This window comes from Triturus cristatus, chromosome 5_2 (assembly GCF_964204655.1).
Source record: "Triturus cristatus chromosome 5_2, aTriCri1.1, whole genome shotgun sequence".
Classification (NCBI taxonomy): Eukaryota; Metazoa; Chordata; class Amphibia; order Caudata; family Salamandridae; genus Triturus; species Triturus cristatus.
The window spans coordinates 10,401,308-10,428,641 of record NC_140588.1 but is presented as its reverse complement, the minus strand read 5'-3'; the positions used below and the strand labels follow the sequence as shown (position 1 = coordinate 10,428,641).

The following is a 27,334-nucleotide window of genomic DNA, read 5'->3' as shown; positions in this document are numbered from 1 at the left end:
TTCAATTGAGACTAATCAGTACCTTGATAAACTTGTAGTCCTCCGGATTGGCAAATACTAGACAATAAACAAAAGGGGAGGGCCCTGCCTCTTCCTGGCGATGACGGCCAAGGACGGGCCCGCCCGGGCGCGTCCCGCGCTGCGGGAGGCTGCAGGTTGGTTTAAGCGCCTCCAGGCGCGCTCTACCGTGTCACAGCGATCGACGGAGCAGGGGTGCCTGGGAAGTGTAGTCCAGGAAAAGCCGTTCCCCTCACGGCTGGAAATGGCGATGACCCTCAGTGCTGGCCGTTGCCCTCACGGCGGCGATGTAAAAATGATGCCCACTTTGCTGCCGGTATCTGCGTCCCACACTGCGGGAGGCTGCAGGTTGGTTTAAGCGCCTCCAGGCGCGCTCTACCGCGTCACAGCGGTCGAAGAAGCAGTGGTGCCTGGGAAGTGTAGTCCAGGAAAAGCCGTTCCCCTCACGCCTGGAAATGGCGATGACCCTCAACGCTGGCATTTGCCCTCACGACGGCGATGTAAAAATGATGCCCCCTTTGCTGCCGGTATCTGCGTCCCACTGGACATTTATGATCGCTTGGTTAACTTCCCTATAACAAATGATTGGTTCTCAAATCTAAGTAACTCAATAGTATGAGGGCACAGAACACCAGGCATGTTATACTTTTTTGCTAATTTTATAACAAGTGGAGGAAACATTACATTTTATCATCTTTAATGTCATTACAGTGTACACAATGTAACCTCACCTATCTTGTTTTACAATTATTACCTACTGCTGAGATTTGCTGTAGAAGATCAAGTTACTTACCTTCGGTAACGCCTTATCTGGTAGAGACATGATCTAGCCACAGATTCCTTACCTTTGAACTTCCAGGCGTCGGGCTGGATCCGGAAGATTTTTCTTAGCAGAACCCCTGCGCACCGGTAGGTGGCCTCGGTTGTCTCCACGTGACGTCATCGGTGTCGTGTTCAACGTCGTCATGAAGTCCGTGTTGTCAATATAACCGACACTCTGGCGCGCTGACGTCAGTATTTTTCACGACTTTCCACGCCAAGAGCTCGAAGCCATAAAGTGACTGGCCATGGTGTGATTAAAAAATGAACCGCTCCCAGACACCTAAAACCAATTGTGCAGTGCGGGAAGGGTGAGTGAGTCAGTAAGGAAACTGTGGCTAGATCATGTCTCTACCAGATACGGCGTTACTGAAGGTAAGTAACTTGCCCACCTGAGAGAGACATCCAGCCGCAGATTCCTTACCTTTGAACAGATACCCAAGCAATACCATCCCCCGAAGAGGGAGTGCGGAACGGCTTAGACCAGAAAATACTGCAAAACTGAGCAACCAAACAGGTCTTCTCTGCGAACCTGAGAATCCAGGCAGTAGTGTCTGGTGAAAGTCTGCAGAGATGCCCATGTATCAGCTTGGCAGATATCTGAAACCGGAACACCACGCTGGAGAGGAGTGGTGGCCACTTTTGCCCTGGTGGAATGGGCCCTAAGCCCTTCAGGGGGATCCTTCTTCGCAAAGGCATAACAGATTTTTATACAGAGGATAACACATCGATATATAGTCCTCTTCTGGACAGAACCACCTTTTGTTGCAACCACGTATCCTATAAAGAGTTGGTCATCCACCCAGAACTCTTTCGTTTGATCAAGGTAGAACAATAATGCTATTTTTGGGTCCAGACGATGGAGACGCTCCTCTTCCTTGGAAGAATGCGGGGATGCATAAAAGGCGGGCAGGGTGACAGACTGTCCCAGATGGAAGGGTGTTACCACCTAAGGCAGAAAAGATGCCCTTGTCCAGAATACTACTATGCCCGGAAAGACCGTCCGGTAAGAAGGCTGTGAAGGCAGTGCCTGGAGGTCACTAACCCTCTTGGCAGAGGTTATTGCCAACAAAAAAGCTGTCTTGATGGTGAGCAACCATAGAGGGAAGATATGCAGTTATGCAGCAGCTCAAACGGGGCACACATCAGAAAGGTGAGAACCAAATTAAGGTCCCAATGTGGCATGAGAAAAGGTGAAGGAGGAAACAAATGAGTTAGCCCCTTCAAGAATCTCTGCACCAGAGGAGATTTGAAAAGAGATGGCTGATCAGGTAGCCGAATAAAAGTAGAAAGGGAAGAAAGGTGGCCCTTCAATGTGCCCAGAGCAGAGCTCTGCTGGCCAAAGGAAGTATAAACAGAAGGACTTTAGATAAGGGAGCAGATAATGGGTCTATAGACCAGTCTAGAATATTTACAAAATTTGTTCCATCGGCTGGTGTATACTGATTTTGTGGAGGGACGCCTGGCTGCCAAGATAACCTCACAGACTTCGGGAGGGAGGTCAAAAGCTGTCAAGTGTTGCCGATTAATCTCCACGCAAGGAGGCGGAGAGTGGAACAGGTTCGGGTGGAGAACCCTCCCTTGCTGCTGCGACAGAAGATCCCCCCAAAGGGGTAGCCTGACCGGAAGATCGATGCTCATGTCAACAAACTTGGGATACCAAACTCTTAGTGCCTAGTCCGGAGCCACAAGAATAACTTGTGCCCGATTGCTCCTGATCTTCCAGAGCACTCTGGGCAGGAGAGATATGGGCGGAAAGGCGTGTAGGAGACCGGTGCTCCACTCGTGGCAAAAAGCGTAGCCGAGCGAGAGCCGCCTTTGAAAATCCTGATGACATTGCGCGTTCTCTTCTGAGGCAAACACATCTAACCAAGGCTCTCCCCACCGCAGAAAGAGACCTTGTGCCACCTCCGGATGGAGGCGCAATTCGTGATCTGTAAGGCACCTTTGGCAGAGCTCTTCCGTCCTGGCATTCAGAGAACCAGCCAGGTGTTGAACCACCAGGGAAATGCCCTGTTTTTCCAGCCAAGTCCAGAGATGCAGGGCCTCTTGACAAAGAGTCCAAGACCCCACTCCGCCCTGTTTGTTGCAGTACCACATGGCGGTAGGGTTGTCCATGAACACCTGTAATAGCCTTCCCTTTATTGATGGCAAAAAGGCTTTCATTACCAGTCGGATCGCTGTAAGCTCCAACAGATTGATATGGAGCTTGGCTTCTGTCGGAGACCAGAGTCCTCTGATCTCCACAGTCCTCTGATCTCCACCTCCCCCAGATGGCCACCGCATCCCAGAAGGGACACATCCGTCACTACTGTGAGATCTGGGTGCGGAAGGGAGAGGGGTCGGTCCTTGAGCCAATTGTGGTCCGTTAGCCACCTGTGCAGGTCTCTTGCAGTGTCTATTGAAATCTGAACCAGGTTAGTGATATTTCCTCGATGCTGCGCCCATTAGAACTTCAGGTCCCACAGCAGGGCCAATATGTGCCACCGTGCATGGGTCACTAACAGGATGCAGGAAGCCCAACAGCCTCAGAGTTATTCTTACAAATCTAGGATAGAGGCTGAAACATCGCTATCAAAGCACGAAATCCTGGACTCGCCGTTCGGGAGGATAGGCCTTAAACTGCACATGTCCAAAACCACTCCAATAAAAGAGAGCATCTGAAGGGGAGTCGGGTGTGACTTTGGCACATTGATAGTGAACCTCAGCGAATGCAGGAGGCTTGCCGTAGCATGGAGGTGGGATACAACTGCTTGGGACGAGCCTGCCTTCAACAACCAGTCGTCAAGATAGGGAAAGACTGGAACCCCTGATCTCCACAGATGGGCAGTGACCTTTGTGAACACCCGAGGGTCGCTGGTTAGGCCAAAGGGGAGCACCGCAAATTGAAAGTGCTAGTGACCCACTGTGAACCGCACGGACCGACGATGGGTCAGTAGAATGGGAATATGAAAATAGGCATCCTGTGCCATGAGCGCACACGGCGAGCGCACGCTGCGTGACGACACCCTCCCAGAGCGCATGCAGTGCCAGCGCATTGAACTACACTACCCATGAGCACTCGCGCGTCACGTCGAAACTTCGCGAGAAGTCTGCATAAAGGCCAATGGAGTCCGGAAAGCAGCGTTGGAAATTCTTCGTCCCTGGTGCTGCTGGTCTCGTTCCTGTTCGTGGTGTTTTAGCAGAACAGTAAGGGTGCCTTGCACCAACCACTTCCCCCTGGCTTTGTCCCACCAACCTCCGTTGGAGAGCGGCTGCTCATGCGGGGGCTGGTGCACTTCCTGAGGGGTTCCTCGGCTGGCGTTAACACCCAGCAGTGAGGAGCTTATGGTCATTGGATTTATTTCGGCCTGCATTGTCGGCTGGCGGGGGGGTTGTGATGGTCTTCCCCTGAGTTGCTTCACCTACCTCCTTTGGGGAGCGGCTGCTCATGAGGAGGCTGGTGCACTTCCCGGATTGCTTCCTCGGCTGGTATTACCGTCCAGCGGCGAGGGGTTTGGTTTACAGTCTTCTACCTTTTGGGGGCACTGAGCCCATGTGTCTGTATTACCTATGACTCTACGTGTAAGAGGCATTACACTAGAGATTCTACAGTGCCATTTACTTTGAAATGCAAAACTCTGCTGTATGAGAGTAAAGCCTAAGGATTATCTTACCACTGCAGTGGTAACAGTTTTGGATGGCTGTTGGTTTTCATGTATGGAGGTCGGCTCCAAGGTCGGGTTATAAGTAATCCTTCTGGCTCTGTCTTTTAACAGGGGTTGGTATGAGTGGTAGGAGCCTACACTCTATCCCTGTGAAGTGCGGTGGAGTCTAGACAAGGGTAGGTTTGTGCTCCATAACATAGTATAATTATTACAGTTGCTTCTGGCTACTAGGAGTGTGTATATGTCCATGTAAGGCTATATGTTCTCTTATTTCTTTTTCCTGCAGTTATAACCTTCTGGTCCATCCATATAGAAGGCCTCCCCTTACAAAGATGTTTTCCTTTTCTTTGCAGGTATAAGAAGAGTATCCACCCCTGGTCGTTGAGTTTGTCTTTGTTCTCATATATGTAATAAGAAGGTGTTCTCAAGCTGGTGTTCTTTTCTTTTTTATTGTTCCAGATCTCCTTCCCTGCTGTTCCCTCCCTTTCCTTCCCCCACTTGATCCTTCCAATGACCTTTGCCATTACGGCTTGTAGGCTTGGTTAGATCAAGAGGTGGACCATCCCTAGCTACAAACCGATCCTGAGGACCGACCAATGTTATATCCTGCAAGTCCAGCGCCACCATCCAGTGTCCGGGGTCCAAAGCAGACAGGACCAAAGCAAGGGTAAGCATCTTGAATTTCTCCTTTTTGAGGAAGTAATCGAGGGCTCTGAGGTCTAGGACAGGACGAAGGCCTTCTTAGGGACCAGAAAGTAGCGAGAATAGCAACCACTGCCTACTTCGGGCCTGGGAACCCTCTCTATAACTCCCTTGGCCAAGAGAGTCTTGACTTCCACGCAGAGCAACACAAGGTGATTCTTCGTCAGGCGATGGTACACTGGAGGCATAGCTGGAGGAGTAGTCTTGAAGGGGAGGTAATAGCCCCTTCGGACTATTTGTAACACCCACGTATCCAATGTAATATCTCACCAGTGGTGGAGATGATAGCGTACTCTGCTGCCAACTGGCGGAGAGTGATCCTGGGCGACCAGAATAGGAAGGTTTTGCAGTGGAGGAGGGGCCGGGGTGAACCGTGTCCATGGCCCCACAAAGACAGCTGTGGGGTCCTCTGGCTGAATAGCGTTGGCGCGGCTGATTGCCCCTTCCGTACCCACGAAAGGAGCGAAATGCAGATGAAGCCCAGGGGAGGGGGGGGAGGGGGGGGTGAGGCCCACAAGTCTTTGAAGCGCTCAAGGGCAGCATCTGCCTTGTCTCTGAAGAGGGCATGTCCATGAGGTTAGCCTGAACTGATTTTAGAATGTACTGTCAAAATGAAGATAAATATTAACCATATTTTGTTACATTATTTTGTATAGTACTTTTATGGTCTAATTTATTTAGATCGAATAAAGTTGTTACTGACTAACTTATATCTATCATCTTTTAAATTCTAATGACACTGGATCACTTGCAAAAACGTTTGAAAGCCGAAAAAAGAGCTGACTCTCAACATGCTCTTTCATACAGAGATAAATAAATAGATTTAAGATATATAAAAACAACATAGCCAATTTGTTCGGTCCTGGAGGAAAGATGTTTTTGCCAAAATTAAGGCACGCACAAGTGTATCTTCAGGTGACACTTTTTATTCTGCTTCAGAATTACTGCTTCTCGACTAATAAAATGTTGCACTCCTAGGTAGGAGAGAGTTCAGTAAGAGTTAAAGAATGTTTTCTCAATAATTGGAAGTCACCAACGATGTTAAGTGTAACGGATTGGATCCCCAACTAAACAAATTTAGAACAGAACGTACAAATACAGAAAGGATTTTAATTCCATACCTCACATATGTTTGGATTTACGTGAAACTTTTAGCGACAAGATCCAACGGTGGTTGTATTATGTAAAGAGATATTTACCTTAAAAGGAAGCAAGGACCTTACCCATTTAGGTGGCATGTTTCATCACTGGACAGCATTTCACCCAAGGCACAAGGCCAGGCTCTGAGATTTTCAGGTTTTGGAGGCCTGCTAGATGTGATGTAGTTTACTAACCTCCTCAATATCATTATAAAAAGACAAAATAAAGGCCCACAATTATAATTTTTGACTCAATTGTGTCTACTTAGAATGGTATTGAGGAGGCAGATTAAATAACTTTAATTTATACCTCCACTATATACAACATTAAAAAACAAACAAATTAACATTATAATGGCCCTTACTATCATACCCTGATAGCTACCATGGACTTGCTACAAGGATGAGGAGCTGCCAAATGATGCCAACGGAGGAGGGGCTGCCCACAGCGTGCCACCTGGAGTGGGTTATGAGGCATTTCACCATTTTCAGGGACTATCTCTATACACTGCACAATGATTAACATAGTTTCCCAGGGGTAATATAAATCACTTCGCCTGTGATAAGGGGGTTAATATTCCATTTGGATTTACACAGTTTCATGTTAGGTAGTGAATCTGAAAGCAACTTTGTATAAAGATACTTTGCTTTCACTCCCTCAAATTGTGATTTTGAAATGTTGAATGGATAACATACAGACTGAGCGAGGATGACCATACCTTTAAATCTGTCTGCTCCAACTAATTGGCTACCTAAGTAAAGGTAATTTTGAACTAGTGCGCAAAGAAGAGCTACTTATGAGAATATACGTTAACTATGTGAATTTAAGCGAAGGACTAGGATGTGTTTATGTGTCTATGCTGAATAAAGCAGAAAGAGTTAAAAAAAAATCTGTAGAGTCTATACATTTCTGTAGGTTTAGACAGCAATGCAGATGTACCTTATTATTAATAACAAACCATTGAACATGTGACAGCGTCAAGGTTTGAAATATTTTAAAAGCCATGTTTCTCAAATGAATGCATCTTAGTTGCTCTGCATATGTCTCCCGATCCAAGTAATACAGCAAGAGAGGAACCAGTAAAATAAACATACCCATAATAATGCAAACTGGTAACACATTCTTAGCTGACTGAAAGAGAGAGTGGAGTTAAAATAAATATGCATTTGTTTGCTGATGGTCGTGGCAGCTTCGCCATGTACGGAAGGATTTCCCTTAGCTTTCACTGTGATTGCCACATACAAAATATGTGTTTTTCAATTCATCTCGTGGATCTATATTTTATTTGATTGAATTCCTCTCAAAACCCAAATGCTTATATTTTGGCGGCCCATCCATTTCTAATTATGTTTTATTGCTTCAAACTACATAAAAACTCACCCTTATTTTCAAACTAACCATTTCGGTCTCTACGGTCTCCCACAACTTAGATGGCAATCCTCCAGGAGTAAATACATTGTCCAATTAATCTTCTACAAAGTGATAAGCCCTCTTAACTCCTCTCCATCACAATTCTTGCAGTGAGAATTCTTATTTGCACTCCCTATGCTGACGTCATCATCTCCCTCATAAAGACATGCTGTCAGCCTCCCAGTTATCCTCAAGATTCATGAGATTCAGAATGCAAAGTTACTGCAGTGAGATAGTTGTTGCAGCATGAGTAGAATTAATTGCACACAGCATATGGATATTTTTCAGGTGATTATTTAACAAGTGACCTTCAATGCAGCTTCTGCCTCTTCAAGTGCTGGTTTTGCAGCCTCCAATTTTTCTTCTGCGATGGCCTTATCAGCTGAAATACTATCCACAATGACTTGAGCTTTATCCTTCACTTTTTGCACTTCAGCCTTTACTTTCTCTGCAGCCTGTGCTTTGACAGTCACTTCTTTCAGCACCTATTTCAGAAAAAACAGAAGTTCCAAGAGAGGATTAAATTGTGGGTAAATGGCGCGGCAACATATGTGTTATTAAAATTAATCACCGTTGATTATTGCAAGTTGAAACTACAATATTATTGCACATCTATAAACTGTTTTGTGCTGTATTAAGTGAAGAGAAAGGCGAATTCATGTCCCTCCCATGTATCGAGATTTAGGTAAATCTTTATCTTCAGGTGACGATCAAAAGAGTCATTTTCAACAGGTTCATAGCTCTAAGGATGGGAACTGGATTGCACCACTGAAAATGTTCTGTACATAATAATAATATAATAATAATACTGCCATTTGTAGAGCGCGAACAGCTACTTCCGAAGAGGTGTCCCGGCGCTATAGCAACAGGTGGCGCGTAAGAAAGCAAGCAACGTAACAAGAGTCCAGGGAGATTAATCTTGATTAAAAGCCATGTTTTGGCTGCTTTCCTAAATTGCGTTTCCGAGGTAATCTGGCGGAGGGCATTGGGCAAGGCGTTCCAAATCAAGGATGCCCTAAGCATGAAAGATCTGCCTCCCATCCGTGCTTTCCTGACTCGAGGGGTACATAGCAGGTTCTGCAAACTAGACCTAAGTAGACGATCCTGCTTGTATGCACCTAGCCTATGCTTCATATAGCTGGGGCAAGTGCCATGGAATGCCCGAAAGGCTAGGGTTAATGCCTTGAATTTAATTCTATTAGCGACTGGCAGCCAATGCAGTTCTTTCAAATGCGGAGAGCTATGTTGTCTGAAAGGGACACGTTTGATCAATTTCGCAGCCGCATTCTGAACCATTTACAATTTCTTTATCTGGTATGCCGGTAAGCCCAGATAAAGTTTGTTCGCGTAGTCCAAGCGAGATGTTACTGTGTCATGGATCACGACCCGCCGGTAGTTTTCAGGCAAAAGGTGTAAGACTTTTCGCAGGTTTCTCAGCCTGCTAAAGCACTCCTGTCACCTGTTGAATTTGGGTTGAAAAGGATAAATCCGTCTGCCATTTAACTCCCAGATTTTTTGTACACTCCGCAGGGGCGAGAGGACAGCCCATTTCCTTCAGCCACCAGAGATCTGCATCGGGGGCGGATTTTTACCAAAAAACAACACCTCCGTTTTCTCTGCATTCAGCTTGAGTTTGTTGTTATTCAACCATTGAGCTATATCCTTTAAGCAGCTTTTAAAATTCTCAAAAGAATCACTCGACCAGTCTTTAAAAGGAAATACCAACTGGGTATCGTCGGCGTGGGAAATCGCTTTCACCCCCCAGTTGGCAATCAGTGAGAACAGAGGGGCTAGATAAATGTTAAAAAGTAAAGGGCTCAGGGCCGACCCTTGCGGAACCCCACACCATAAGTGCTTGCGATTGGACTGATGGGGCTGAAGCGCCATCCTCTGTGTGCGCTTATGGAGGAATGATTTTAGCCACTCCAGGACAGTACCCTGTATCCCCATGTCTGAGAGGCGCTGGACCAGTATGAGATGGTCCACCGTATCATAAGCGGCAGGAAGATCCAGGAGCACCAGCATAGCTGATGCCCCTGAATCCAGCGCCATCCTGACTGAATATGCCACCTCTATCAGTGCTGTTTCAGTGCTGAAACCAGCACGGAAGCCAGATTGGGTGTCGTACAGAATACCATGGCTCTCAATAAAATTAGATAGTTGTCCCTGCACCATCTTTTCAAGCATCTTGGCTGGTGCAGGCAGCAGCGAAATCCGTCTGTAATTATTCAATTCGCCTGCATCAACATTGGGTTTCTTTTTGAGGGGGAGGAGAGTGGCGTGCTTCCATCAGTCAGGAAAGGTGCCGGTAGTAAGTGAAGTGTTCCATATTTCCGACAACACCTGGATGGGAGAGTTAGCCAGCTCTTTCCTCAATTTCGGTGGACAGGGGTCCTCCGGTGAGCCTGACTTACAGCCCAGGATCCTGTGTAGGCGCATTGGCGCTTTGAAATATCTCAACGAAGTCAAAGGAAAATCAATAACTCTTTTATCATTTTGCTTGTATTGACAATTTTAATGAAGTTCTTCAGAAAACTGTTGCTCCTTCACATAATCAATCTCATGTTGAGCAAACAACTTTGAAGTAACATTAACTCCCCGATGCATTTCGGGTCTAACCCTTCGTCAGGGGGAATTCCCTACGAAAAAATGAAAAGAAATTGCTGTATCCAGGAGCACAACCAATGCAACACATAGTGACGAAGTCACTTTGAAATTACAATAAGTAGCGAGAACAACCATGGTGATGATAACTGTAAACTAGCAAAAATGCCACAATAATAGAAAATTACTCGCTTATACACAATTGTAACATCGGATCGCGTTCTGAGAAACATGTAACTACATTTTCAAAAGATTTTGGTGCTGTGTTAAAAGTGTGAAAGAAGTGTAGGTGAAAATGAGATTAATGAAGATGCAGAACGGTATTCTAATGCTCGCGAATTCTCAAAACATGCGAGTAGGTGCTGCTTAACCAATCGCATAATCAGGAAATGAGAGTAAGTCTAAGAATTTCATTAAACTGATGGAAAGCATAGATGATAAGGCAACCAAAAGATAAGGCTTCCCCAAAAAGTAAAGAGATCATGAATGTTAATAGTGAACAGAAAACATGTAGATCAGAGTGCTTAGAGAGGCGTACCTGTTACCGTGAATCAATCGACATGCATTCGAAGAATGGTGTCTCGCGTACCGAGACCCGGAAGTTAAATACTTTAAACCGGAAATAAACCCGGTCTGTGCCTGATTTGAGCTTAATGAGAAGATCAGTAGTATCCTTTAAATATGTCGTCATGTTCTGGACAAGTGGTTGTAAATGTCTATCGATGGACTTGCCTGTGGGCTCATGTATAGAATTTCTAGTGCTCACTATAGGTCTGAACTGTGGTTTTTCAAGACTCTTGTGAATTTTAGGTATCATATATAAGTATGGTACACAAGGATTTTCTTTAATCAAATACTTTTTGTCTCGTTCAGTAATGGTACGTTTATCAAGGACATTTACAACCACTTGTCCAGAACATGACGACATATTTAAAGGATACTACTGATTTTCTCATTAAGCTCAGATCAATAGAGATAGATGATCACACCCCACTTATTCTCTCTACTATCGATGTGAAGTCACTTTATACATCCATCCCCCATGATCAAGGACTTCAGGCCCTAGAATCATTTTTGATTCCAAGCACCAAACCTGACAACCTTAAGATTTTTCTGTTAGAATTAATGCACTTTACTCTATATCACAGTTATTTTATTTGGAATAATGATTTTTACACCCAATCATCTGGCACTTCTATGGGCAATTGTGCAGCACCTTCGTATGCTAATGTGTTTATGCACAGGTTTGAACTTGATCACATTTTGTCTCAGAGGCGGAGCTGCTGGGACCTGGGGGGTGAAGCGGAACCCCGGTCATACAGGCGTCACTCATCGGTGTGGCCCCCTGCGCCAGACGAGGTACGGAGGGGGTACCTGGGCATCTTGCGCCGGGCCGTTGCCTGGGAGAGTATTGATCGCTTTGTGGCCCCAGGGAGCGCGACGACCCACTTGGAACAGCGGCGCCGGGGAGTCACGTAAGCGGAGAGAGGTGGCCCCGGGCGTCGAGGGGCGCGAAGTGTGACAACGATCCTGCGTTGGGGACTTAAGGAGCCACGTCCCTGGTCACAGGTGGGATTTCAGCAGGGGGCCCTGAGAGGGGTTCGGTGGCCCCGTCCTGGTGTCCCCTTACTCACCCGATACCCCGGGGGTCCCGGAACTGGCCACGATATCCCATCCGAGGAATACAGGCCTGGGGGTGCGGTGGCAGAGAGTCACCGACATGGGGAAAGGTGATAAAACGCAGCCCAAACTCTCGTTTGACCCGCGCAAGCCAAAGGGAGGGGCCAGCCCGGGACAGGAGGCACCTGTTGGCGGAGCGGGCGCGGAGCCCTCGGCAGGTGCGGACATCAGGGAGATGCTGGTTGCGATGGAGAAGGGCCTACAGGGCAGTTTGACCGCCATCGACGCCAAACTAGATGCGCTCACGTATCGCATGGATCGCATGTCGGAACGTGTTGACAAAAATGCGGAGAGACTGGACATGGCCGAGAGGAGAGTCACGCAGGTGGCAGAAGCCCAAACAGAGTGGGACGCGGACCGTAAACACTTCAGCAAGCTCCTGCAGGTCATTCAGGATAAGTCGGAAGACTTGGAAGCTCGTTCAAGACGATCGAACATTCGCATCACGGGGGTGGCGGAATCGACCCCGACTGGGAGGATGGAACTCTTTGTTGAAAAACTTTTGCGCACTCTGTTGGGTGAGGACGTGTTCTCCCCCATGTTTGTGGTCGAACAAGCTCAGAGATCACTGGGTCCGCGCCCCAGGCCGGGAGCGCCGGCGAGGCCAATCATCGCGAAGCTCCTGAATTACAGAGACAGGGATGTGGCGCTTCGGGTGGCCAGAGACAAGGGCAAGCTGCAATATGAGGGCATGGACATTTCGATCTACCCAGACTTCACGGCGAAAGTCCAGGAGGAGCGACGTCAGTTTGCGCCGTATAAACAACAGCTTCGGGACCTCGGCCTGGACTACGCCATGCTCTACCCGGCGAGGCTCAGGATCAACAGGCAAGGACACTCGCACTTCTTTACTGACCCGAGGGAGCTCCAGAAATCCTTGAAGGTATGGTCTCGGGATCGACAGAATAGCCCTAGGGGTCCGGGGGACACTTCGGGGGCGACCGCGGGCCTGGATGAGCAGGACTAGATGTGGGTGGGAGGCCGGGCATAGCATGCGGCTGTCCGTTGGGCCTCACTGGCTGTTCGAGGGATGTGATTCGCCCGGGCGTGGGCTGGGACACCTGGGTCCTGCACGGACGGTCGCTGCTGTGAAACCGGCACTTGGGTACTACGGGGTGCCCCACCTGATGAGACATTCTTTGGAACTAACAAACGTGGTGTGCTCCCGATTCCCTCCGGATCTGTTTCCCTAGACGACTGGATATTGGGTTGAACATGTTGTTGGCGAGCTCGCGCGCTATGCGCAACGGAGCGGGAGCCCCCATCGGGCTGGACCCGGGGGTTTGCCTGCTAGGACTCGGACCTGAGTACGCCTGGGTGGGAGCAGGTCTGGGATGCGGGCTTGTATGTGCAGCGGCCGTTGGCCCGTCAGAAGGCGAGGTAGACCACGGGAGAGGGCGGTGAGGGGTTCACTGTCATTCCTGCAGGAGATGGGAGAGTAGCTCGTTAAGCAGCAAGGTTACCAGAGGGCGGGGTGGCGGAGGTGCGCGATTCTCTGGCGCTTTGCCAGGTTGAGATTGTTGAAGTGCCTGGCAACCTCGGCCCTAGCGCAGTTGACTAGTAGGGTCCTTGTGGGGTTTGATTCGGGAGGATGTCTGGGGGGAGTGTTTGTTTTATTGGGGGGGGAGGGTGCACGGGGGAACTGTCTGGCCAGGTTGGGGGAGGTCGACTGTGGGCGGAGGGGCGGGTTGGGGTTTGGGGTGGGGGGTTTGCACGCACTGTGGAGTGATTGGTCGCTAGATGTCGTGTTTTATGTCTGTATTGATGTGTCAGATACTGGTAGATGGGAGGCACTTTGCACAGAGCCTGTCGTGACGCAACCGCAGTAACGCAGAGTATCTGTGATGGGAGAACCTAGTGAGCTGACTGGTGATAATGATAAGGCGTCCTTGAGGGCAATGACATGGAATGTGAGGGGGTTGAATGATTTTCGTAAATTGCGGAAAGTGCTGAATTACCTGCGTAGGCATCATATAGATCTGGCACTTCTGCAGGAGACGCACCTCCCCCTCACGAGCAATATGCTTAATGTGCGGGGTTTAGCAGGTTTAGCAGGTAACTGCGTTGCGGCAGGCTTCACCTCGCATTCTAGGGGTGTGATCACTTGGGTGAATCCTCAAACCAATTTGGTGCTGACGGCACTTGAAACAGACCCGGATGGGCGATACTTGATTGTCCGGTGCGCAGGGAAGGGTCACGACTTGGTGGTGGTCAACGTGTACGGCCCCAATTACGACAACCCAGAATTCTACGCGGCTCTAGCCGCCAGCTGCCGCCGCTATACGCACACCTGCATGGTGTGGGGGGCGACTTTAACTTCACGTTTGACCCGGCTTTGGATCGCTCCTCTGGGCCGGTGCGTCGCCCGGTGTCTGCTGCATTACGCATGCAGGCGGAGCTCACCAGACTCGATTTGGTGGATGCCTGGAGGCAGAGACACCCGGGGAAGGGGGGATTTACGCATTTCTCCGCATACCACGACGTCCACACTAGAATCGACTATTGGCTGACGTCGCAGTCGCTACTTGCGATGGTTAAGGGCTGTGCGGTCCTCCCGCGTACGCTTTCGGATCACTCCCCGCTACTCCTAATATTAGATACCTCGGTCAAGCGTATTCCACCATTCACATGGAGGTTCCCGCCATACTCGCTGCTTGACGAGGTGTTCCGGGGTGGACTGGCGGAGGATATAGAGTCCTTCTTCGACAACAACTTGGGTTCTGTCCAGAGCCTCCACACGGTCTGGGACTCGTTTAAAGCCTACATCAGAGGTATGGCCATGGCCAAGCACTCTGGAGTACTAAAATCTATACGGGGGAGACTTAAAGGAATAGAGACTCAGCTGGCACAACTGGAGGAGAGACAGCAGCAGTCTGTGGACTCGGCTGGGGAGGCTCAGATCCAAGCGTTGGTCTCGGAATATCACAGGGAAGCGGACAGGGAGGTGCAGCATATGGGCAAATATGCTACGGCCCGGGTGTACGGGGAGAGCGGGCGCCCTGGCTCCCTGCTGGCGCGGATTTTGCGTAACAGCAGGCAGCCCCTGGTCATAGACGAGTTGGATACGGAGGCTGGCACGGTGGTCACAGGGGAAGAGGCGATCAGCGCCGAGTTCCGGGACTATTACGCGGGGCTTTACACAGCCAGGTCCGCCCAGATGGAGGAGGAAATAGAGGATTACCTCAGCTACATCAAAATGCCCTTTTTATCCGACTCTCAGAGGGAGTTCCTGTCGCTTCCCGTACAGCAGGATGAGATCCTGGAGGCACTAGAGGGAATGAGGGCGGGCAGCGCCCCCGGGGCTGATGGGTTGGCGGTGGCATTCTATAAGGCATTCAAAGATAAGCTCCTCCCACATCTGATAACTTTATTTGATGGCATATGCCAAGATGGCTACATGCCGGACACTATGCGCGAAGCGCTTCTAGTTCCCGTTCTGAAACCAGGGAGGCCCCCCAACGTGTGCGGATCGTACCGGCCGCTTTCCCTCATCAACGTAGATGCAAAGTTGTATGCTAAGGTGCTGGCCACGTGTTTAGCGCTGCTGGTGCCGGAACTTGTGGCGCCGGAGCAGGCGGGCTTTATACCTGCCAGGAATCTTACATACAATATTCGCACGGTACTGGGGACCATGCAACACGTGCGCCCGGAAAACAAGGCTTTGGCCATTTTCCTGGATATGGAAAAAGCGTTCGACTCGGTGGAGTGGCCCTTTATGGTACGGGTGCTACGTAAGATTGGGTTGGGGGAGCCCATTCTGCAGATGCTTGGAGCATTATACTACCAGCCCTCGGCCAGGCTACGAATGGGTGACCGGGTCACAGAAGCCTTCAGGGTCAGCAGGCAAACCAGGCAGGGCTGCCCTCTCCCCTTCTTTACGCCCTGGTGGCGGAACCTTTGGCGTGCGCTATTAGGGAGTACCACCGCTACGAGGGCATTAACTTTCCCACCTACCAAATTGGTATTTCCACATACGGAGATGATACGCTGCTTTATGTCCGGAACCCGGAGGTGAATCTTTCGTCTATACTACGGGAGGTGGTCAGGTTCGGAGCGCTGTCCGGCTTCAGGGTGAACTGGAGCAAGTCGCTGGCGTTTCCGTTGACGCCGGTTACGGCTCCGTTCCCAATGGACTATCCCCTGCAATGGACAACGGATGCGGTTAGGTACCTGGGGATATGGCTCCATAGAGATCCTGAGGTGTTACTCAGGGAAAATTATGGGGTGGCGTACGCCAAACTGGTCGAGGATGTGGAGTCCTGGATCCGACTGCCCTTATCCCTGATGGGTAGAATAGCCATTATGAAAATGGTCGTATTACCGAGATTCTTGTTCCTCTTTACCAACATCCCCATTGTCTTGTCTAAGGCCTTTTTTAAACAGCTGACCCAAACCCTAATTAAGCTGGCATGGGGTGGCGGACAGCCTAGAGTACAATGGAAGGTGCTGACGCTCCCGTATGAACTGGGAGGGCTGGGGGCTCCAGATATGGAGAGATATTATAGGGTAGCGCAGGCGGCCCACCTGCACGCGTGGATACATGCCGGCGCGGATGTCCCACACGTCACCCTGGAACGTCTGTTCGCGGATCCGCTCCCATTGCCTGCGGTCGCTTTCCAACCGGCGGACCGCTCGGTGGGGCGACTGGACTCCCTCAAGGCCACGACTCACGCATGGCAGGCGTTAATGAGGGCACATGATTGTGCGCTGCTGTACTCCCCCTGCTACCGGTGGAATGGGCGATTTGGCTCCCCCCGCTGAGGGAGAGGGGAGTGGTCCAAGCACTAGTTGCACTGGGCATTGCGTGGATGGAGGATTTATTTGCAGATGGCATTGCCAAATCGTGGGATCGGCTTGGGCTGGCCCCATCTGCCCACACCCCCCTTCAGCGCTTTCAGTTCCATAGGGTTCATAGGGCTTTATCGGTGGTACTAGGCCCGGGCATGGCGGAACCCCCGGAGGTCCCGGAACTCACCTACATTATCAAAACGGTGGTGCCGCCCAAATTGATCTCGAACCTTAAAAAAATTGGAGACCGGCAAACGGCGCGTGAGTATGCCACGGCGCGACGAGCCTGGCAGGAGGACCTGCAATTAGAGTTCTCAGACGAGATGTGGAGATATTGCTGTGTCAGCACCAAGACGATATCACTCAATGGCCGGCACAGGTTGGTGCACTTTAAGTACCTGCAGAGGGTGTACTATACTCCGGAACGGTTGCATAGGTATGGGCTCAGGACAACAGCGGAGTGCGAGCGTTGCCACTTCCCGGTGGCTGAGTTTATGCATATGGCCTGGCACTGCCCGGAAATAGCCAAGTTTTGGACTGAGGTGTGCACTGAGTTGAGCCGGGTCTTGGGCACCGAGATTACTCCCAGCCCTGCCCTGGCGCTGCTGGGATACTCCCGGCCTCTGCCGGTGGCGCTGCGTCGCTTAGTTGACATGGCGTTGCTTATTGCTAGAAGGGTCGTTGCGATCTGCTGGATGAGGAGGCCCCTCCCCACCAAGAAACGGTGGGCCAGTGATATGCTGTATTGCAGCACACAGGCTGAGACATATAGTGAATTGCTGCTGCCGAAGAGTCGCCCCAAGAATTTCTGGGGGTTATACAAGACGTATTTGACGACTGGGGCCCCGGTACCATCAGACGGGGGTGGCGCGCAGGGGCTCGACGGGCGTGTGCCAGTGGAGTGCGCTTCGGCTGCTATTCTGGACCCGGGATGACTGCGTGGGTGAGTGGCGCTGGCCGGCGAGTAGGTGTAGCTGCTTGTCCGAGGGATGTGCGATAGGGCCAACAGTGGGCCCCATGGGGTTCTTGGGGCGGGGGCGACGCGAGAGAGACTGGGAGGTGTGGAGTGGAGCGCTGACTGCTGATGGTAGAGTGCGGCGACTGGCTGAGCAGGATTAACGTGACAGTGGACACACACAGACGGGGAAGGATGACCGGAGGTGACAGTGATTGTGCGTGGGGGGGGGTGGGAGTTTAGGTTGTGATTGGATTTCACGAGAGTGTTCCTGGGTTCGCCAGTCCTAGCTGACAGTCTATGACTCCCCGAGATACCCGCAGGCGACCAATTGGGCTAGAAGTGGCGTAGATGACAACCGCAGCCAGGCTCAGTAGGTTATATTTGGCATACGGTGGGTAATGCAGACGCCGCCGGTCCTCCGGGATGTCGGCTGAATGGCTGTGTCAGTGACAGAGAGGAGACCCGCCCGTATGGCGGAGCCCTATCCTTGTTCAGCGAACTGCGGGCGGCGGCCCTGTGTATCTTCTTTCTTTTTTTACCAATAAAGGTTTTTGAAAATGTAAAAAAAAAAAAAAAAAAAAAAAAAAAACAGATCCAGGGTATGCCCTGCTATGTGGGTAGGATGTTTAAAATGGGGTTAATTTGCTCCTTCAAGAGAAAAGACTACCTGCATTGCTTTAGCGCAGGAGGGGTCATTAACGTGTAGATTAAAGTCCCCAAGTACTATAAAATTGGAGAATAAAAGGGATTTCAGCGCGATATAATCGCAAAGTTCAAGGTGATATTCAGCATGCAGTCAGGAGGTCTATATATTAACAAGCCTGCGAAGGAGGTCGTAGGATTGGTCTTAATACAGAAATTAAGGCCCTCAATCACATCCTTATTCTCCAATGCTGAGGAAGCTATCTCCCAGGCATCCTTCAAGATAATTGCTACTCCACCTCCTCTTTTTTCTCCTTCCCTATTTCCGCAGCCCTCTGATTCCGCCATGTACTAGTTTGTCAAAGCAAGAATGAACCAGAAATGGAAAAATCACAAGCAAGAGTAGATTCATTAAAGATGTTTTCTAAATAATTCTGCCATTAAAGATATACATAGTGGTTTATTACTTATGACCACACGTAATGTAGTCTTATTTGAGCTGTAAAGTATTTAAATGTTGAAATATACATCAGAAAGCGCCAAAGTTGTCTTAGCTTTCACAAACTGGCCTAGATACTTTTCTGAGGAATAACCATGTGGATGTATTCTGTTTGTGGAAGGCAGTGGACTATCTACTTAGTGATGAATGCCTCATTGTATGACAGCTTGCTCTAGATAAGTTCTGAGTAGGTGAGTGAGCTTATCAGAATTCACCCATCACACAGTGCTTCTTTTGCCCTACAGGGTCCATGAATTGAGACTGGAAGATTTATCTCGTTTAATGTCAAAAAGATAAACCACTTTCAGAAAAACCAAAGTGGATGTACATTATGGAAAAATCCTCAACACAATTAAAGTAGATAAAAGAGGCTTGAAAGGATCGAGCAAAAGGAGTTCCGTAGTAACCATACTTTCAAAACGGGTTGAGGAGTTTATATATATATATATATAGAATGAGGCACAGAAAAGCTATACCTGAGAACCATGAGAAATTGGTCTACAAAGAAGAAAGGGTAAGGATGCAGTCACTTGAAGAAAAACATCACCAAAGATTAAATCAATGAAAGAAGGAGGAAGGAAATCAGGGAGCCAAAAGGACAAAAAAAATATAAGAATACAGAGAAGGGTGGAATGGGACGAATAATGAGAAAAAGAAGTGGGAAGAGCTGTATTCACAAATCCAAAAGCGGAGCCAACGTACAAACACAAAAACAGCTGAGGTAGAGTGTACCCTAATAGAGGTATGCTTCAAATGAGAAGCTGAATGGAAAATAAAGGAAGACGAAAAGGGGTTGCAGGACATACAATTCATACTGACAATTGGAAGTATTCTGTCTTAAAAACATAACACAGAAAAAGTAATAACAGACCACAACAATCTGATAATAAACAATATATTACCAACAGCGTCCATCCCAGCAGAGAAAGAACAGAAAGCAGTGCTAAAAAAACATACAGGAACCTAGAATAAAGAGTGATCCCAAAGAAAGGTTTATGTGAAAAGATATTAGAGAACGGTGTCATACACTTAATAGAGATTTGGAAAACATTTAATCTGTAACAGCTCTTCTTTTAGCATACGAAAAATGTCAAAACTATTAGCCCAAAAACATTTTGATCAATTCAAACTAATCAAGAGAACAATATTTTCGAGCCCTGAATCAAATCATGGTACCTCCTCAAAATGTATGAAAACTATGGGATTTTTTGCAACCACACGTGCTTAAATTTATTTTTTATTAAAGAAAGATTACAAAATCTATTAATAAATTATCATCAAAGAGGAGGTAAGCCACTGACAGTGTTGCCCGAGTTCTTGTGCAAAAGCTGGACATTCTAGTCAAGCTTTAGGGTTAAATATAAGGAGCAGTCAAGGACCAAAGGGTGAGTGAGGAAGCAAGATAACAATGGAGGCAGATAAAAACTGGAGTTGTTATGGTTGTCATCAGTGGCGACTGGTAGAGAATCATGGCGGTGGCAAGGTTAGGTGGGGGGGTGAGAAAATACAAAAATATATGTAAAGAATAAAAGCAAACTTACCTGCCGGCTGCGTCCCAGGTGCAGCCTCTCAGCCGCCTCTCCTCTCAGGAAAGACCCGGGCTCCCAGGCTCCCTAAGCCAATGACAACACTGCAATGCAGCTTTGTTATTGGTTCCCCTAACTTTCCCTAAGCCAATCACAATGCTGCATTGCAGCACTGTGACTGGTCTGAGCCCTGTGGTTCAGCGCTCAGATGGGGACAGGGACAGCGAGCCTGTGCATGTTGCCCACCAGGCTGTGTAATGCAGCCTGGTGGGGAACATGCAAAGTGCGTATGAATGTTTGGCCGGCCCAAGACGGACAGTCAAACATTCATGCACACTTGAGAGTGCTCACCATTCCTCCCCTGGCCCCTGCTCTGGCCAGCCCCACCTCTAGGAAGGAAAATAAAATGATAACGACGCTTCATTATTATCATTTTATTTTTTCTCTGCATAGCTCATAAAGCAGTAGGGCGATGCTACTCCGCCTTAGAGGAGGAGCCACCCCTGGTTGTCATGCTCAGAGAGGACATTGCAAGAGCGAACATGGTAGTGTGGGAGTAGAGCTGAGGGTAAGAAGAGAATGGAATGCAAAATTCTGAACTGAACCCTATCTGGAACTCCTCCCTGATAACGGGAATTTACCCATCCACTTGGAAAAGGGCGGATGTCCTGCCGATTCTGAAGAAAGGGGACTCTGATCCAGCAGAGCTCAAGAATTTTAGGTCTTTTTCCCTTTTGCCTGCACCGGCCAAAATTCTTGAGAGGGAGGTTCAGTCTATTTCCCTTTTGCCTGCACCGGCCAAAATTCTTGAGAGGGAGGTTCAGAAGCAGCTATCCAACTTTCTGGAGGCTAACAACGGTCTCCACAACTCCCAATCTGGTTTTAGATCAGGCTATAGTATAGAGACAGCTCTGTTGGAAGTGGCAGAAACTGTACGTGAAGCCTTGGACCATGGCCACCCTGCAATGATTTATCCGCAGCATTTGCCACGGTGTCTCATCGGATCCTGTTGGAAAGGCTTGAACATCTGGAAGTGATGGGAACTACGCTAGCCTGGTTCTGCTCGTTTTTAGGGGCCGATCTCAGCAAGTGTTTCTCCGCCCTCATGCTTCAGCACCTAAGCCCCTTATGAGTGGGGTTCCCCAGGGTTCAGCGCTGAGCCCGACTCTGTTTAGTGTATATCTGACCCCTCTTGCATCGCTAGTTGAGCTATGGGGAGTGAGAGTTGTTTCCTATGCTGATGAAACTCAGCTGGTGTTCTCTTTTAGAGAACACTCCAAGGCAGCTATCGACAACTTTAACCAATGTCTGATCAACATCTCGACTTGGATGACGGATAGCTGCTTGAAATTAAATACTGATAAAACAGAGGTTTTGTTTTTCAATCAATCCTCTCCTCTGCTTTCCGATCTTTGGTGGCCGCCGGGGCTAAACCCTCCACCAATTCCAGTTGATTCAGCTAGGAATCTCGGGTTTAAGTTTGACACACACCTTTCTTTTAAGGCCCAGATCTGCCAAGTCTCTTCATCCTGTTTCTGGAAACTAAAAGTCCTGTGGAGATTTCTCCATCTCCTCCCTATGGACTGTAGGAAGACTGTGGTCCATGCTATGGTCACATCGCAGCTAGATTATGCTAATAGTCTGTATATGGGTCTCCCAGCCTATCTGATTTGAAGACTGCAAATCATTCAAAACACTGCGGTCAGACTCATTAGGAATGTGCCATTTCGTCACCACATCTCTCCCCGCCTGCAGAGCCTCCATTGGTTGCCAGTCCATAGAATGATTGAGTTCAAGGCGTTGTCCATTGCCTATAGAGTTACCAGGGACAGGGGCCCGGAATATCTGAGACTCCAGAAATATCACCAGACCAGGGCCCTAAGATCTAATCATTAAGAACTACTCAGGATCCCTCGTTTCTTTAAAGCCAGGCTTGGCGAACAAGCTTTCTCAGTGAGAAAGGCGTCCCTTTGGAACTCTATGCCTTGCAAGTCTGAGACAGAACAAACATTTAGGAAGGCTCTGAAAACTTGGCTTTTCAGCTGACCTTAAGGTCCCCTTCTCTCACTGTCGAATCCGCTGGCAGTAGCCGTGCGCTGGATAAATGTCCTATTGGTTGAAAATTGATCAAGTTTATTTCCTGTGACTTTTCAATCTCCCTTTTAAAAGCGGCACATTAATAACAATATAGCTAACAATAAGGGTGTGTTGGAGCTATAGATGTTCAAAAATACCCTCCAAGTAATATTGTAAACAAAACACATAGTATAGTAACTTGTATTATGTTGAATACATTTGCGAATCCACTCAGGATGTAGCAATATGTGAGTAACAGGTCTGTTGGCAATAATCCTCAGACTCCTCCACAGACATTGGTTTGTAGCTTTCCCCAAGCGACGAAGGAAACCTGAGAAAGGCATCTCGGCAGCTGGAAGGGCTAATGCCAGGTACCTTGGAGCACACTGTTTGTCTGTGGTGACATTTTGATATTCTAAATCATTTTATTTTAGGAACCATTTCCAGAAATTCTGCATAGTTGCTGGTTGTGGTGTCCACACAGGGCCCCAGTCCCAAAGGAACCAGGATCATTGCACATAATGGGGTACAGTCCACTGCAGGATCCTAGTACATGCTGGTAACTGGACATCCAGCAGAGGTCAGAGGCTCCACTGACAAACAGCACTGATTCCAAGCTTTCATTCCCAGGCGCCACATTCACTGAGGCACTCACACAAACTTTCAATGTCCACTTGACATTCCTGTGCCCAGATTTGAGGACGCTGGCCCAGGTCTGTCTGGGTACAAGTCATTTCCAAAAGAATACTTCAGGCGCAAGATCCAAGCAGCACCTGAAGTGTTTCCTGCACAGGGGCACAGGGAATCTGTCCTTCTGCGACAAAGGCTGAACTTCAGCAAGTGGGGGAGTAGGTCTTCTTTCGAACAATCTTTCTACGGCACTAGATCAGAGCTAAAATAAATTCTCACCAATAAAACACCCCTTTAACTACATTCTGATGTCACCAGCACCATGTGAAATTTCATATAAAGTGATCCAAGTCCAATATTGAATTCTGGGAAGGCTGGCAAAAATGCCACAATGCTTTCTAAACGGAGTAGATCTGCCACCCCCACTTCACCAGCTGATGGTTCGTCCCAGAAGTTCCCAGACATTTCCTGCGAGTGGTGGGTGTAGCAGGCAGGCCCTTCTTTGGTTTCTTCCAGACAGGAGTCCCAGGCAGGCTTCTGTGATAGCACAGGGGTCATCGTCAGTGAGGTACCTCCATCACAGCCCTTCCCGCTCATCAGATTGTTTCCAAAGAAACCTCTGATCGGTCTTTCTGGGCAGCTTTCTCCTGTAAACCAGCAGCATAAACCGAGGCGCCTCTTGTCCAGCCCAGATAACTGACTGGATTGATTCCTGGCTGGAAATGTATGGATTTTAAAAGAAGGTTCATCTCCAAACCACGGGTCAAAATCAAAATAAGTTTGAAAGTGGGTGAATTCAGTAAATCTTGCACTTGGCTTTGGGTATGAAGTAATTCTTTCCACCAATAAAAAAATACAGATTTAGTGGTTTTATTCTTACCCGGCCATGAAGCACCCTGAGATCAACTCAAGGTTCACCTAATGGATACATGCCGGAGGCAGAGAAGCCTACAAGTGAGATCACTTGTCTAGTCTTGAAATGCCTTCCGGAAATGAGTGCAAACCAGGGCACAAGTCCTAAACAAGCGGTGCAAAAACACGCACTTTGTACTTATAGTCCTTGCTGACGAGAAGCAAGGCTGACAGTAACTGAGCCTCTTTTACTGTCAGCCTTGCTTCTTGTAAGCAAGGACTATAAGTACAAAGTGCATGTTTACGCACTACTTGCAGGTTTTCAAAACACATAAATAAAAGGCACTGTCATTTACAATGCCAATAGCTCAAACGTTCGCAAATGCAAAACCTATTGCATTGCAAATGCTTGTTTTTCTTTTGTTGTATAGTTGGAGTGGGTCCTGAGTTCATACCACGACAAATACTTCAGGTTTTAGAAGTGTAGGTTAGGAGCGAGGGGTGTTGGAGACAAGACAGGAGCAAGATATCATTAGTTTCTTTGCATCATGGAGTTATATGGCAGGCCAACTTCTGCAGTGCTCACCTCATCGCACAGTACAATCTCGCTCATCGCTGAATGACTGAAGGTTCAAATACAGAAATTGGTCTGGTTCGGGTGTTAACATGGAATGTAACTGGTCTGTTGGACAGTAATAAACAGGGGAGGTTTTAGGGGTGGCTAAAAGACATCAACCAAACAGGCAACAGAGGCCCAATTTTAGCTCATAGGGGTTTCTCCCATACATCATGCAGGCTTTACCAGGAGTCTAGAGGGGTAGTCCTATTAATCCGCAGAGGTTTTCCCCTCAAAGTTGACCAGGTGAGGCAAGATAACATGGGCAGGTATATGGAAGTGCCAGGGAAGATGGAGGGCAAGTTGGTCTCCCTGGTATCTTTGTATGCATCCCCAACATTGTCTACTATCTTTTTGGAGACCATAAGTAGCCTGTTGGCACACATCAATCCAGGACCGTGGGTCTTGCATGGGTACTCACAAACTTTCTCTTGGGGGCCAAATTTACAGTGTGGTTTGTGGCCGAGGGCTGCACCGGTGGGGGCGGGGTCAGTGGACGAGGGGGGCGGAGCTAGAGCAAAAAAAACTGTGACCATGAGGTTGAACTCAGGCCTCTGCAGCAGATGCCTTCGTCCACTGAGCCACCAGACCCAGCCATACACACACCTCTCTCTCTCTCTCTCTCTCTCTCTCTCTGTCTCCCTCCCTCTCTCTATCTCTCCCTCTCTCTGTCTCCCTCCTTCTCTCTCTCTCTATCTCCCTCTCTGTCCCCCTCCCTCTATCTATCTCTCTCTCTCTCTGTCCCTCTCTCTCTCTGTCTCCCTCTCTCTCACTCACTCTGTCTCGTCTCTCTCTCTCTCCCTCCCTCTCTCTCTCTGTCTCCCTTCCTCTCTCTCTCTCTCCCTCTCTCTGTCTCCCTCCCTCTCTCCCCCTCTGTCTCCCTCTGTCTGTCTCCCTCGGTCTCCCTCTGTCTGTCTCCCTCCCTCTGTCTCCCTCCCTCTGTCTGTCGCCCTCCTCCCTCTGTCTGTCTCCATATGTCTGTCTCTCTCCCTCCCTCTGGCTCCCTCCCTCTGACTCCCTCCCTCCCTCTGTCTCCTTCCCTCTGTCTCCCTCCCTCCCTCCGTCCGTCTCCCTCTCTCTCTCTCTCCCTCTGTCTGTCTCCCTCTCTCTCTGGCTCCCTCCCTCTGTCTCCCTCCCTCTGTCTTCCTCTGTCTCACTCTGTCTCCCTCTCCCTCCCTCTGTCGTCCCCTGTCTCCCTCCCTCTGTCTCCCTCTCCCTCCCTCCCTCTGTCTCTCTCTCCCTCACTCTCTCTGTCGCCCTCTGTCTACCTCTCTCTGTCTCCCTCTCTCTCCCTCCCTCTGTCACTCTCCCTGTCTCCCTCCCTCTCAATCCTTCTCTCTCCCCCTGTTTCCCTCTCCCTCTCTGTCTCCCTTTCACTCTGTCTCTCTGTGTCATGATCGCATGTCACAGACAAGAAGGGAGGGCAGATAGAGCAAACACCCGCCATACACCCCTTCCTTACACGAATGAAAGCCGAATTGCCTGTTGCGAGAGCCACCGCACTACAAATCCCATGAGGCCATGGGGCGCAGTAGCGGAATACAATACAGGTGCGTCCAAGAACCGCCCTTCCCGATATAAGCACTGCCTTTACCGGAAATAGGTGCTTGACAATCTTCCGAGAACGTTTAGCGGATGGTGCTCCCCGCTGAAGGACCTTCGTTTGCAACGACGCAGAGGCGCTGCCTTCTTCCCGAGGACCTTCCCTGGGGGCCAACGGAGCACTCGTGTGCTCGTTCTTTGATTTTTCGGATTGCGAGGCAAAACTCCCGGCCCGGGAATTTCCAGGTATTACCGAGGGGAGAGCGACGCGCTGACGCACTCTCCGCTCCAACTTGACAGGCCATGGATTGTTATGCTCGCATCACGTATGTGGGGACGTAACCAACGAACCGGTACTATTTGTTTGTGAACTCCTGTACTTCTCCTTCCCATTGTGGGTAATTGGTGTTTCGTTTCCCCTTGGTGCAAAGACTCGTCCCTGCCAGGGTACACCTATTCCTGGTAAGCTTGCTGTGACGTTCAACAGCGTTGTAGGGATAACTAACTGCAATTGAAGGCATAGTTTCAGGTCACCAGCGCACGATATCAGTGCACCAAAGATCTTCACGTTCTTCTTTTGGGTTCTGGAGGTCATGTGCCTCAACTACGTTTTGGGAGAAGTGCTGCTGGGCTCTCTGTGAGTGTGTGTGATAGCACGTAAATCTTGATGGTACAGTGCTTTTGTGTTTTCTGTGCTGCCTCTCATGCCTCTCTTCTCTCTTTATACTTCTACAGTGCTGCTAGAGGGAGATAGGCATGCTAGTCCTTGACCAGACCTAGGAGGCAAGAGCGATCCCACACCGATATTTTCTTATTTTATCCCCTTCCCTTTTCCCCGGGGTGCTTGCTTCCATAGTGTGGTCTACTTACATTGTGGGGGATAGCTCTCAGGGAAGGAGGGAGGCTACTCTTCAGATCATCGTTCCTGCTGGCCGCTACGAATAGGTTAGTGGCGTATTTCTTTTTCTTGTGCTGCTGACAACCTGAAACTCTGCCTCTCTATCTCTGTCTTTGTCTCTGCCTGTCTCTGTCCCTGCCTCTATCTATTTCTGCCTCTATCTGTCCCTGCCTCTATCTGTCCCTGCCTCTATCTGTCCCTGCCTCTATCTCTGTCTCTATCTCTGTCTCCCTCCCTCTATCTCCCTCCCTCCCTCTATCTTCTCTGTCTGTCTCCCTCTGTCTCCC

The 27,334-nt window shown here is 48.9% G+C and overlaps 1 protein-coding gene across 1 annotated transcript in view; it reads right to left on the bottom strand.

The window, feature by feature from the left end:
• Positions 1–27,334, bottom strand: part of DNAH5 (dynein axonemal heavy chain 5) — a 5,853,083-nt gene that overhangs the window by 1,593,448 nt on the left and 4,232,301 nt on the right. Inside the window, exon 58 of the mRNA XM_085606747.1 lies at positions 8,045–8,221. Within this exon, the coding sequence (XP_085462873.1) occupies positions 8,045–8,221 (177 nt within the window). The remainder of the gene's footprint in view (positions 1–8,044; positions 8,222–27,334) is intronic.